The sequence below is a fragment of the Onychomys torridus genome, chromosome 7 (assembly GCF_903995425.1).
Source record: "Onychomys torridus chromosome 7, mOncTor1.1, whole genome shotgun sequence".
In the NCBI taxonomy this organism is placed as follows: domain Eukaryota; kingdom Metazoa; phylum Chordata; class Mammalia; order Rodentia; family Cricetidae; genus Onychomys; species Onychomys torridus.
Genome location: NC_050449.1, coordinates 77202544 through 77217388, shown reverse-complemented (window position 1 = coordinate 77217388; position 14845 = coordinate 77202544). Strand labels below are relative to the sequence as shown.

Here is a 14845-nt window from a genome sequence, read left to right as displayed (position 1 = left end):
AGGAGAGAAGGAGGGAAGGAAAGAGACAGAGAAAAGGAGACAGGAGAAACGGACATACCAGCCTACCTATTGTTTAATTTCAATTTAAATAAACACAATGGACTTATGGCATTTAGAGTGCTCCGTGTCTTGTTTTAATTAGAGGATGAAGATGGTCCAGCAGTGATTTAAAGTTTCCTCCTGAACTTGATGAATTCCCACTTTTTCTAAAACAAATGCTCAAACTCAATAAAGGAGAGAGCTTGTTGAATTCAGAGAGCAGCGCTGGGTTTGTGTGTGTTCCCTTTTGGCTCAGAAACAAATTTCTTCTTTGTTTCTACTGGACTCACCACTCACAAGGACCAGAAAAGAAGAAGATGGGTTAAGCGAGCAACCTGCCCAGAAAATGAGCAGAAACTCCTTATTACTAAAGACACTTATGCTTCCAGGAGCCAGAACTAGAGTAGGAATCCTTTGGCTAATTTATGGCTGGCCTGATGCCATTACTTCTGGCTGGGGGCCAGAGAACAGGGTGGCAGGATGCCACAGAGAAGGTCACGCACTGCATGGCTAATGCTGCCTGTGGGTGTAGCTGCTCACCAGGAAACTGAAAACTTTCAGTCCAACAAGCTTCCCAAGTGACTTCTTAGCTCATGACATTTGCCAACCTTTACCTAACTGATCTTCATCAACCCTGCCAATCAAAGCAAGCGAGAAACCCCATCTATTTAAACGGGAACAGAAAACAAAGCCATGTTCTCCAACCTTCTGTGGCTCTCACAGAGGCGTCTCACTCAGCAAATACCTGGCAACTGACATTCATGCTGTCCCCTCTATGCAAGGCTTGTTTTTACTGGCTACGCCTAGTCTGAGTAGAAAATGACTTTTTCCTAGTGAATTTAATAATTATTACTATGTGATCTGAGAGCTGCATTACACACACTAAGCAATGAAATTCCAAGCTAGGATTAGAGGCAGAGAATGTGCCTCAGTGCATAATATAATGGCCTGTACATTTAGATTCCTGAAGCGGCCAAGTAAAGCGGCAACATCAGCTCCGTGTCAGGCTGCCCTGAAGTTGCTGCAACTTTCATGCATACAGCTTCTGCAGGGAAAAACAATCTCAAAAGAACTCAGCCGACTATGTGATCTGTTTCATGTTTAGCAAAGGACGATGGGAGAATCCAGGCGTTCAAAGACACTACAGATCAACGGGAACCACTCAACAAAAATGGTTGTTCCTAGCCTCTTAGCCTCATAGAAGTCTAAATGAGCTATTGCTAATGGTAGTCTTTTACTGGCTCATGATTTTTTAACTTTAAGGAATTTAATAAATTGTTAAGCTAATAAATCCCCCAAGGACCCCTGAGCAACTGAAACCAAGAAATTCACAACGTTATTGGGGGGGGGGGGGTCGTAACTATCCTGACCCCATTTAAACTCATCTTCCAATCTCCAGGTCAGCAGTAACAGTGTTTTTAATTCTTTGACATCCATGGTTTCTTTTTGAAAAAAATGAGGGAAATGATGACGACAGGTTACATAAACAACCCTGAACAGTTAAATCAAGGAATCACAGAAAGCAAGTGCTGGCCTCTCCCAAGCACAGCTGCTATCATAGAGGAGTGAAAATTCAAAGGGTGAAGAATTCAACGAATTTGTACTTCTTTAACGTGTGTGTCTGTGTCTGTATGTTTGTGTGTCTGTCTATCTGTGTGTCTGTCTATCTGTGTGTCTGTCTGTGTGTCTGTGTGTGTGTGTGTGTGTGTGTGTGTGTGTGTGTATGTATGTGTGTGTCTGTGTGTGTCTGTGTCTGTGTCTGTGTCTGTGTGTACTTTCAAAGGCCAGAAGAGGGCACTGGATTCCCTGATGCTGGAGTTACAAGCAGTTGGGAGCCATCCAGCAGTGATGCTGGGAACTGAACTTGGGTCCTTTGGAAGAGCAGCAAGTGCTCTTACCCACTGAGCCACATCTCTTACCTCCTTCACTGTATTTTGTTTATGTGCTAAATTCACAAACTACAAGCATCTTAAGATGGTTGCATTCCCATTGCTAAATGGGAATCCCTTCTAGAGGGGCTGTTGTGGCCCTCGACATCTAATTACTACAAGTGAAAATAAAATGCAAAACCCAGAAGAGTAGCTAAGACTCTAGGTACCACATTCCAGTCTTCACATCCAGGTCAGCCATACCCAGGAAGGACAGGCAGCCATGTGCCATTCAACAAAGTAGTTTTAACTCCTAAGATTAATAGAATTGCTCTATTTTGGTGGATATTATTTTAAATTAAATTTCTCTTAAAATATTGCCAGGCACAATAGGGCATGTCTTTATTCCCCACTCAGGAGGCAGATGCAGGTAGATCTCTATGAGTTTGAGGTCAGCCTGATCTACCCTTCCAGGCCAGTCAGGGCTAAACAGTGCAATCCTGTTTAAAAACAAAAACAAAGCAAAACCAATGTATTTGCGCTGTTTTTATTCATTTGTTCTTGTTTGTCTGTGGTGCTGATGCCTCACACAGGTCCTCACTCTTACTGGGCAAGTGTCTACCCTTGGCTCTATCTGCAACTTCATCTCTAGAGCCTAATAATTACTCACCAGAAAGTGAAAGGCTTTACAGCAAAGACTATACTTGAGTCAAACAATTCTGAATACACAAAAAAAAAAAAGATAGAAGGAGAAATGAAATAATTAAAAATATTTAGTGCATACTAATGGCACAAAGTGACAGACAATACTTCCATCTGTTAAAAAACACCCATGGGAAGGAAGGCAGTCAGGGGCTCCAGTCCAGATCCAGGAGGTTACTGCAGCAAATCCATTCTGAAAGGGACGTGGGAAATACCTTACAGCAAGGACACGCGACATGTCAGACATGAAAACATACAAGATCTTTTTACGTCTAACATATGGCTTTTCATAAAACACCAAGTCTTGTTTTCCCACCTCTAAATTGCCAAGTTTCAAGGGATCTAGGAGTCCATGTTGCACTATGGAAAACCATTATCTGGTCACTCTGATCTCCTCAGTCTACCTCTTTGCACTCACATTTGAAAATCTGAAAACTGTGCCACTGTCAAATAGACTGAGAAAAACTGGCTGAAGGGCATCCCATTCGGCAGGAGGCTGCAAATGTCAAAGAACACCTGGCGGCTGCTCTAACATTTAGTGTTTAATCAATTAAGGAAAGAAAAAGCAGTGAGGGCACCAGCTGCCAGCAAAAGACTTAATACACTCGGAAAATCTGTTCAGACAAAAAGCATAGAGTCCTCAAACTTTTTAACATGAGTGTCTGCTAGCTGGTCTCCACGCCACAGATAAATCAAAACCCTAAGCTCTGCTGAATCGTAATTCTTTTTTCTTGTTCTTTTTCTTTACCTTTTCTCTCTTCCTTTCCTTCTCTCTCTCCCCCTTCCTTCTCTCTTCTCTCCCTTCCTTCTCTCTTCTCTCCCTTCCTTCTCTTTTCTCTCCCTTCCTTCTCTCTTCTCTCTCTCTTTTCTCTCTCTCTCTTTTCTCTCTCTCTCTTTCCCCCCCCCTCTCTCCAGGAGTTCATGTGCACCATGCTTGCCTCAAACTCATCAAGTAGCTAAGGGTGACTTTGAACTCTTGATCCTCCTGCCTCCACTTCTGATGCTGGGATGAGTTTATGAAGTGCTGAGGATTGAATTCAGGACCTCCTGCATGCTAGGCAAGCACTCTGTCCACTGAGCTGACATATATATAAATATATATAACAAATATAAAGAATTCTCTAGCTCTAGAATTGTTTATATTTTTCTCTCCCCTGACCCCCCACCATGGAGAGAGGTCCTACTGATTAGCCCCGCCTGGCCTGGAACTTACTTTGTAGACCAGGCTGGCCTCAAACTTATAAAAATCTGCCTGCTTTGCCTCTACCTCTTGAGTACTGGGATTAAAGATGTGTGACACCACCTGGGCCTACACCTCTTTATATTTCTAATTCTCTTTATACAGAGAGACTGCTGACCCACTTGCCACTGGGCACTGGAAATGACTGACCTCTAAGAACTCCCATTTCTGTGGCCTTTTGTGAGAGATGGACAGATCGGGGCTTCTCTGCCTCAAAACTGCTGAGCCAAAAGTCTCTGGACTACCCACAGCCTTCCCATCTCTCAGCTCTGATGCCCTATAAAACATGAAGCTTATCTTCTTCCATTCCGTTTGTCGAACTACTGTTCTGAAGCAGAGTCAGGAGAACATTCCCTTGGTTTTCGAGAAATTAAAATACAGTGGCCACTGTTGACAATTTGAATTTCAGTAGATTCTAAAGTCATCATTGGTGATAAAAATTGACAAGAGGTCAATAAAGTAAATAAAGGGGAGGATTAATATAAATAAAGTATGATTAACAAGATTTCATCTCATTTCTGAGGGCAATTTGTCCAATGAACAAAAACATAAGAAACTGAGAAAACACACACACACAAACACCTCAAAAGGGCAAACAAATCATACTCCATTTCTCTGAAGAATTCATGTTTTTATACATTGTTTTCTTTAGCCAAGTAAGCTCTAGTTTTCCCATCCTTCAATGGAGGCCTGACACTAACTCCAAACGCATGACTACCACTCATACAAGCCTTTCCACAGGAGAAATGTACAGCAGAAGGCCATTTACTCTGCTGGAGATATTAATACCATAATTCAGATAAAAACAGGAGACCTATCAAAAAGCTGTGCATACATCCTTCAGGCCTGAAATTTACTATTCTAGGAAAGACACTTCCTAAATAATTTCAACAGTGCCTGAGGTCGCTCAGAAGTCACACATCGGGGAAACAGAAGAAAGTACAATAGATTGCCTGAAAGAGTCCAGAAGAGTCTGTGGGGTTCCCCTGGCCGTCCCTCCTCACTCTGCCAGTAAGGACTGAAGCCCAAAGTCAACTCCCAAACACAGGCACGCTGCAGACGAGCATTTCCCTCTCCTCACACTTGCCCTACCTCTCCCTCCTGACTTCAGCTTCCTAAAGCATCTGGTGATACAATTTCATGGTGTTTAGAGAAGAAAACAACTAAGTGGTTCTATCAGCTTTCCCAAGCTGCTATGGCAGCCACAGCTGTATAAAGGAACAGATACAGTAATGGAAAATCCTCTGGGATGGAGAAAAGGCAGAGGTCTGGGCAGGAGACTCCTTCAAGTTCTCTTTCTCACCTATGTTTCCTGCAGTAAGTGGTCAAATCAGTCTAAGAACCACAGCCCAGCAATATTTATAGCAGTGCAGAATGGTGTTGCACATTAGTGGTCATGGGGGGGGGGGGGCGGGCAGGGGGGGAGAGACCAGAAAAATCTCCCTGAGGAGATGGAGTTAGGGGGTTCGGGGCCAGGGTGAGGAGAGGAATAGAATCCATGTGGTATGAACGTGGAAGTGAGGACTCTGGTGAGGGAAGGGTACAAGCAGAGACAGAGGTGCAGAAACGGTGAGACCGAAGGAGGGGAAGACGAGCACAATCAGCCAAACCTAAGTATGTGTGAAAATGGCATTAAGAAACCTGTTCTTTTGCATGCTAATTTAACAAATGTACCTTAAAGGAAAAAAATTTTAATTAAAAATGCACACACCAGTCTCATCTGAGCACATATACCTGTACAGCATCAATGCTACACATTGCATGTGACCTTCAAAAGAAAAACCACACCTTCCCCACAAACCAAGTCACATAAACAACTCTCTCATCGCTTGCTTCCCTAGAAGTCCACTCGCTCCATCCGACGCTTCGCAACAACGTATCTCAGCGCTTACAGGGTTCAAAGCTGCCAGTTCGTACACCAGGAGTTGCTAGGGACATGTTCTATTGCTTTCCATTTCCAAGGCACTCGGTCTGTTCTATCAAAGGATGGGGAAGGAAAAAAGAAACTGGTGCTTTTAAATCCCCATCCATCCTGGCCATCTGAGTACAAAATAGCCCTAGCTTTTGGTATAGTCTGATCCATAATCACGCAGTGTCCAGCTTTCCAATACTACATCAGAAAACCTGCAAAACTTCAACCTTTTCTTCCTGATGGAATACAAAATGCTTGGCTGCAGTTCCAGACCAGTACAATGCCCATTGCAAAGCACAGGCTCTCATTGCAAAGCACAGGCTGCCACCTACTGGCCATGAGCCTCCAGCACCCCACACACAAGGCTTCCCAGAACAGGAAGAGGCTGGTTTCCTGGGCAGCTTGATCTGCTTTCTATTACTGTGATGAAACACTATGAACAAAAGTAACTTGGAGAGGAAGGGGTTTATTTCACCTAATCTCTCATGAAGGGGAGTCAGGGCAGGAACTGAAGGCAGGAACCTGGATGCAGGAACTGAAGAAGCAGAGACCATGGAGGAAAGCTGATTAGTAGTGGCTTGCTCTCTGTGACTTGCTCCCCAGCTTTCTTACACAACCCAGGACCACTTGCCCAGGGATGGCACAGCCCATAATGGGCTTCGCCCTCCCACAATGATCACTAATCAAGAAAACGCCCCACAAGTGTGTCCACAGGCCAATCTGATGAGGGCATTTTCTCAATCTAGGTTGCCTCCTCTCAGATAACTCTAACTTGTGTCAAGTTGATAAGAAAACAACCAATACAGCCAGCTCATTATTCAACTGTAGTATAACAATTTTTCAGTTTTTATAAATTATAATTTTATAAAATAAAGTTAAATAGACATGTTTTTTGGTGCCATGAATCAGGTATGAATACTTCTGTAAGTGTAAGAAAAACTATTTTCATATATATATTTCTCTCCAGCATCCCCATTACCCTTCAGTTCTGAAAACAGACATTTGATCAGAGCAGTAACTGCCCATCTTCAAATGGGGAACTTTAAAGATTTGAACTCATGCTCCCAAGTGAAGAGTCACAGCTGCTTTTGACACAGGAGCAATGACTTAATCTGACACCATGCTGGAGCTAAAGCTGGGCGGATGAAATACCTCTTCACGTGAGAAGAGATGGAGAGAAATACAAGATGAGACAAGACAAGGAGGATGTAATTGACAGGCATAAAAGATACAGTGGCAAAAGAGAGACTCTTCTACCACAGACCAACCTGAAGACAAGCTGCCAGCTAGGTAATCAGGTGGGGAAAAGAGATCCCGAAAATGTGCACAAAAAAACAACATGGCAGGGGAAGATCTCCTGTAAATGAAAATTTATAGGGAATAGAGTAAATGTGGTCAGTTCGATAGCTAGCTACATCTAAAGTCTTCCTCCAATCCTGCTGAAAAACGTGCATTTTACAATGACAGCATTTGCAATGGACAGGGAATGAGACAAAGGCAGGAAAAAGGCCAGGTAATTAACTAAGAGGTGAAACTGCCCAGGAGGAGAAAAATCCAACACTCTGAAATTCAAGGGTAGCATGGAAAGGAGGAACCAAGTTGAAGCTAGGCATGAGGACAAACATGCAGGGCAGACGGGAGAGGAAGGATGGAAAAGAAGGAAGACTGTAGAACCTCCTGGGTCTCTGATGTGAGCAACTAACTGGACATGATGTAGTCACCAAAACAGGAAACATTGCGTGAGACGTGGACTCAGCAGAGGCGTCCGTCTAGAGCTTAACTTTTGAAAGGCTGCATTCTAAATGACTTCGTTAGTCACCTTTCACCTTGCTGGAACAAAATACCTGAGAACAGCAACTTAAAGAAGGAAGAACCCTTTGTTTGGACTCAGTCTGAGGAGTCACAGTCCACTATGGAAAGGATGTCATGGCGGCAGGACCATGAGGCAGCTAGTCACACAGCCATCTACTCAGGAAGCAGAGAGTAATGAGTCCCGGTGCTCAGTTCTCCTTTCTCCTCTTTTCTTCAGTCTGAGACTCCAGTCCGTGGAATGGGACCAGCCACAGGTAAGGCAGGTCTTCCTGCCTGAGTTAAATGAGAAGAGAAATGCCCTCAGAGGTGTGCCTGGAAGTCTGCCTCCTAAGTGATCCTAAATCCACTCAAGTTGACATTCAAATAAATCACCATACTGTGGGATTTCTGTAATTGTTTAGCAGTGGAAGGCAACCTTGGTGGGTTGGAGCCAAGGGGATACCACAAAGTCATGCAACAGAGCTCAGGTGGGAGGTTTATTGGAGGAGGTACAGCTGTGGCCTTGAGGGGGAGCAGAAGGAAAGGGAGAGAGAGGGGAGGGAAGAGCTTGTCTTCCATAAGGGGATACAGTGCATGCGCATATGGAGGGTACTCTACTTGGTGGCTGCATCACGTCTTGGCTGTTGCTGATGCTGTGTCCTGCTATATCCCCAAGAGCAGGCCGGTGTAAATGCCTGAATGCTATTTGGGGTAGAACAGTGATTCTGTGGCTCTCAAGCTCAGGGAAGAAGTGTAGAGAAGAGGCAGAAATTCAGAAGTCGCTAGTTTGTCAGCAGCAGGTAATACGGATGAAATGCCCCAGATAGAATGGACCCAGTAAAGAATCACACATGTGACCTTGTGGGAAGAGCCAGGAAACTCTCTCCAGCTTAAATACATCACACTGACTCAGACAAGAAGGGACTGTCCTCAGGAGCATGCTCCTGCACCACACAGAAAAAACATCAAGTTATAAAAAGTAAAATTCTGTATTTTAAATATTACTATATATACACACCTATTCAAATATGCTCCACAAGTACAACTATTCAGATGTAGCCAATGATTATCTCTGAAATACCTGAGCAATGTTTATCTTCTCCTTTATGTTTTCCTAACTTCCTGAAATAGTCTACAATGCATATGCCATTCTCTGAAACCAAATGTACAGAAGTTTTCTTTCATTTTTTTCCTAACAATCTAAAAGTTTATAGGAGCCCACAGTATGGAAGATAGCCTTTTGACCACCTTTTTCTGTCTCTCAACAGCTCACAGAACACACAGCCAGGAGGAAGAAGAGGATTGGAACCTTGTTTTCAATGGGAGAAAAAAGAACACACTGAATGTTCTCAATGCATCACATGGACCACGACACCAGCTACCTCAGGAATAATGCAATAGAGAAACACAATAGTTGGTTTTACTCTTTGGGGGCCTGCCACCCAGCTCCCAGATAGATACACGTAGACTTATTCTTACTTATGAATGCCTGGCCTTAGCTTGGCTTGTTTCTAGCCAGCTTTTCTAACTTAAATTGTCCCATTTTCTTTAACTACATTTTGCCTCTGGGCTTTTTACCTCTCTTTATTCCATATATCTTTCTTTCCTTCTTACTCCATCATGGCTGGCTGTGTGACTAGGTGGCTTGCCCCTGGTGTCCTCCTCTCCCTCTCCTTTCCTCCCTCCTCCCTTCTCTGGAGCCTAGATTTCTCCTCCTATTTATTCTCTCTGCCTGGCAGCCCCACCTATCACTCTCCTGCCTAGCAATTGGCTGTTCAGCTCTTTATTAGACCAATCAGGTGTTTTAGACAAGCAAAGTAACACAGCTTCACGGAGTTAAACAAATGCAACATAAAAGAATGCAACACATCTTTGCATCGTTTAACCAACATTTTACAGCATAAATGAATGTAACACATCTTCAACTAAAATTCCACACACAATAATCATAAAGGCCCTCACTGCCCATCCTGAACAGACTTGAGCACTCCAGGGCAGAAGAGTGTAAGAATATCAACTCCTCCTAAGCCTAAAAATGTCCTGCTTTGCCTGCTCTGAGGTTAGGTAAGAATGAAAGAAGAAATAAAACACAAGGCACCACAAAGGAGTTGTGGACAGCAAGGACAAACGCACCTTCCTTAGCTAGGGGTGAGCACCGGGGAATCGAAGCCCATTCTGACGGTTCCACCTCTGAATGAAAAAACAGAGCAGCACACGGAAAGGAATTGCAGCTGTGACCAAAGAGGGCGGGGGCTACAGGGTGGTGACTTTTAACAACTTGACCAGACTACAATGCTGTCAGTTTACTCAGACACAGGTCTAGAGATAGCTATTTACAGATAGGTGTCTATTAGAATGTAGTAACTTTGGAGTCAGTGGCTCTAAGTACAGCAGATGATACTTCACAGCATAGCATGGGCTTTCTCTGGTCACCCCAAGGCTTTAAGTCTGAAGTTTCCCAAACAAAACTAAATTTGGCTTCAAGACTGAACCATGGGAATCCTACCTGAGTTTCCCTACAGACTGGCCAGGCCCCCACAATCCTGTGAGCCAATACTGTAATAAAGGTTGAATTTCCACCACCACCAACAACAGCAACAAAAATATACACTCTCACTAACCAATGGGCAGAATCTCAAATTAGAGACAGCAGGGCTTAGCTTGTCTATGGTGGGTGGCAAGAGGAAGCACAAGGTTCTTGGAGAGACGAATGATGTGACATGCATGTCACGAAGTGTATTTGTGTTTTTGCAGTTCTATAACATGTGTAACATAAACTATATTAGAAGATTCTAGTTAGGACAGATTTGGAGAAATCCAGTCCCTAGAACTCTGCAGGATGTTGTCAAAATAAAAGGAACTCAACCAAACAATAATGTATATATCAATATTACAGACAGACATACTTTATATTTTCAAGATGTTTGAGTAAATATTCTACTGAATACTCTTTATATAGCTAATCACTTACCATATTTGTCTCGTAAACCAACAGTGCATCGGAAGACTCCACCAAAGGCAACATCTTCACCAAATATTACTGAAAAATGATGTTCAAAGAATATAATTAGTAACCAACCCCTAAATTTTAAGTTATGAAAAAAGGAATTTAAATATTTAGATTTGAAATTATACATACATATACATACTCATAATACAAAGGTGGAATAATACAAATGTGGTATGAGTATATATATATATATACACACACACATATATCTATATACACACACATATATTTAAAATCTTTGTATAATTCATACATGCATGTATAAATACATACACATAATCCAGTGTATGTGGATATCGCTCTGTATAAATAAAACACTGATTGGCCAGTAGCCAGGCAGGAAGTATAGATGGGACAAGTAGAAAAGAGAATTCTGGGAAATAGAAGGCTGAGGAAGAGACCTGCCAGCCACCACTATGACAAGTGAGATGTAAGTACAGGTAAAGCCACGAGCCAAGTGGCAAAATATAGATTAATAGAAATGGGTTAATTTAAGATAGAAGAAGTAGATAACAAGAAGCCTGCCACGGCCATACAGTTTATAAGTAATATAAGCATCTGAGTGATTATTTTATTTGTTGGTTGTGGGACTGTAGGGGCTTGGTGGCACCTAAAGAGAAGCTCTCCAGCAACAAATGGCACCCAACGGCTCAAGTTTCCACCTTAAACCTGAGAATATTTAATAAGCAATTCAAAATGGAGCTAAAAACAGCTTCCTAGTTGTCTCTCTCAAGTTGGTGGCTTCCTGGCATGCGCATTTGACCAGCAGTATGGTGGCACTGAGGCATCGACAAGAGGCACATTATGCTTCGTGGTAGATTTAGCCTTTGCTACTAAAAAAAAAAAAAAAAAAAAAAAAAAATGTGGTTTCTGGGCTACACACTGCTTTGATAGAACTGCTTCTGATAGTTGACAGCACACATGGCTCCAGACCCAGAGCTGGTGGTAAACTGTACCACCGCCATGTTGGGAAGCTGAGATGGGTGGAGCCAGCAGCCACAGAGGCGTTTCGTTCTTACAAATGCAATAAGGCAGATTCAGATGGAACAAGACTTTAAATGCTTTACAATATGTGTAAAGATGTACGTAGGCTTGGAAGAGAGATAAAAAGAAATATATACAGTTATATAAACAAATATATAGTTTTTAAAAATAAAGTCTTTAAAGAGAAAGTAAAGGTAGTATAAAAAATAAGCCACATAAAGATGGATATTATACAGATAATCTGGATTGTGTTGTCTCTGGGATTTTTAACTACAAAAAAAGATTTGATCATAAAAGCTGTTGAGTTAAACAAATATGTATATTTTAAAGGTACCTTGACTTCAAAATTTGGATATAAGGATATGTTGCTTTGGAAAAGAGTCTCTGCTTTTATTTCCACAGAAAGCCAGAGGCTGTGGATTTGTTCCAGATTAAGATACATCAGGTTTGACCAGCCAAGACCCCCTGAAAGGTCTTCAATGACACCATGGCCCAGATGATCTGACATCCAGAATGGTTTCAAAGCAACTGGTTCAGAGGTTTACCCTCACAGACTACTCCATAATGCTAAAATTTTCTTTGTGTCCCCATAAGATACAGCGCCCCCTCCAGCAGGAAGTAGTAAGAAAAACTACGCCCAAAGTCCCAAATATATCAAGCTGGCTTTGGTGATGGAATTGGCTAACTCCTTCTCTAAACCCAGACATATTGCTAATATAAAAGGTTATGAGATTCTTTTGTCCCATATCAGAAGAGCCCTCTGGTGTGGGACAGAAAAAAAACAATATTTTTATTTAGAACAAGTTGACTATAAATGCAATCTCTTTCTAAAGAAGAAAGGGGGATATGATATAGATATAATAGGATGAAAGGGTAGATTAATGAACTTACTTTTAAAGAACAACAACTTGTTTAAAATGTTTTACATTGGTATATATTTTAGTCTATTGATACAAGCTTAAAGTTAATTTTGTTATACTGTGTGTATATTTCTACTCTTGTTTAAAGTATTATGTTTGTACAGCTCATTTAAAATTGTAATGGATAATTAAAAATAGATTAATAATTAGTCATCTATGATAATCATACTTGTAGCCATGTTAGTTAAGTCTTCTACGTATGCATAGATATATTTCAGATAGATAGGTAATCTTCAAATACTTCAAAGACCTACAGAATATGGCATTTAAAATATTTTTAAAATGTAGACTTTCTGGACAGTGAGACCTGCCTGCTCCTGGCAGCACTGATTTACTTCAGAGAGGAGGATGGGCATCAAAGACACTCTATATAGAGTTTATCTTCACCTTGACAAAAATAGCCATTTGGACAAGAAACTGTTCTTGCCTGGACATGCAGGACCCATAGGAAGGTGACCAATGAACTTTGCTTGGCGAAATGGTCCTTCAGGTACCTGCTTCACAGAGGAAACTGCCAGATATTCTACAGGACACAGAGAGAAATGACTGAGAGACTCTAGACCTGTGGGCTGAAGACAGATGCCCCAACTTTACAAAGGAACATTGGATGACTGTCCAGGCTGCCAGCTGTCTCTGTCTATTGTCGCAAGAATCCCAAAAGTTGCTTGCATCCTTCTCCCCCTTCTCTGGTAATATTATATCCTTCTGAGGCCTTTGATGTAGTTGAAGCTACATAGTTACAGTTTTCCTTAGTTATGATAAAAGATAAGTTAGATATAAAACCTTACACTCACAAATATAAGATAAATATCTTCTTTAATTTTGCCAAATAGACCAGTTATTATAAATAGACTAGATATTATAACTGTAATTCTTGCTTGATAATTGTTTTGTTATCTGTAATTTTACTATATGAAAGTTAACCTTACTTTAAAAAAAAAAAAAAAAAAGAAAAGAAAAGGGAAGTGCTGTGGATATCACTCTGTATAAATAAAATACTGATTGGCCAGTAGCCAGGCAGGAAGTATAGGTGGGACAAGTAGAAAAGAGAATTCTGGGAAGTAGAAGGCTGAGGAAGAGAGACCTGCCAGCCACCGCCATGACAAGTGAGATGTAAGGTATCAATAAGCCATAAGCCAAGTGGCAAAATATACATTAATAGAAATGGGTTAATTTAAGTAGAAAAAGTAGATAACAAGAAGCCTGCCACGGCCATACAGTTTATAAGTAATATAAGCATCTGAGTGATTATTTTATACGTGGGTTGTAGAACCACGGGGGCTTGGTGGCACCTGGAGAGAAGCTCTCCAGCAACATATGTGTAATGCATATATGTACATATACACATAAACATATATATGTAAGTATGCATGTATACATAAAGTCAACCAAACTTGAAAAACACAGCAAGATGAAGACTAGGTTGCTGGGATAGAGAAACGGCTCAGCAGTTAAGAGTGTACACTGAATTTGTATAAGAACCAAGTTCCATTCCCTGCACCCACAGAAGGTGGCTAACTGCCTATGACTCCAGCTCCGGGGAGACCTGCCACCTCCAGCACCCCTGGCCTCCATGAGCACTTACACTCAAATGCACATACCCACACACAGACACATGCACATAACTACAAATAAAGTAAAACTTACAAATAAATGTTATCTATAAAACTGCTTAGAAAATGTGATACATATACACAACCAAATTGTACTCAGCCACAGGGGAAAATGAAATCATGACACTGGCAAGAAAATAGAACCATAAATCATTACATCGAGTAAAATAAACCAGACTCAGAAAGGCAAACACTCCTGCTTTTTCTCATATCAGTTAGATTTAAGTGTGGGTGTGCATGTGAATGTATGTGCATGTGTGCATGCATGTTTATGTGTGTGTATGTGTGTGCATGTGTATGTGTGTAGTGTGTGTGTGTGTGTGTGTGTGTGTGTGTGTGAGAGAGAGAGAGAGAGAGAGCGAGCATGTCAGGGAGCTTCTATGAGGAGTGTGTGTGTGTGTGTGTGTGTGTGTGTGTGTGTGTGTAAGAGAGAGATCTTGAGGGAGGGGGAGGAGAAAGAGAAAGTAATGAAATCTGATTGAAAGCAGAATGGGGGACTACCTAAGGGTAGGGAAGCAAGAGAGAGGTGAGTGGGTGTGAGGAAAAGGACAAATTAGACAAAGCAGGACACCTATGGAGGAAAGAGCTACGATAAACCCCACTGCTTTGTATGGTAACTTAAAAACTGATCTTAAAAACAGAAATACTAAAGTCACTATTTCCAAAACAATTAACAAGCTGGATGCAAAAATAACCATGCAAACCAAGTCTTTATGCTATATATAAATATCTAAACAAAGTGGCATTTCCTGTTTCTTCCTGCACA

General features: G+C 41.6%; 1 protein-coding gene across 2 annotated transcripts in view; it reads right to left on the bottom strand.

Moving 5' to 3' along the window:
• The window catches only part of Bckdhb (branched chain keto acid dehydrogenase E1 subunit beta), a 192124-nt gene that overhangs the window by 162892 nt on the left and 14387 nt on the right, over positions 1–14845 (bottom strand). For both annotated transcript variants that reach the window (XM_036192976.1, XM_036192977.1), the window contains exon 3: positions 10524–10592. In XM_036192976.1, coding sequence (XP_036048869.1) covers positions 10524–10592 — 69 coding nt within the window. The remainder of the gene's footprint in view (positions 1–10523; positions 10593–14845) is intronic.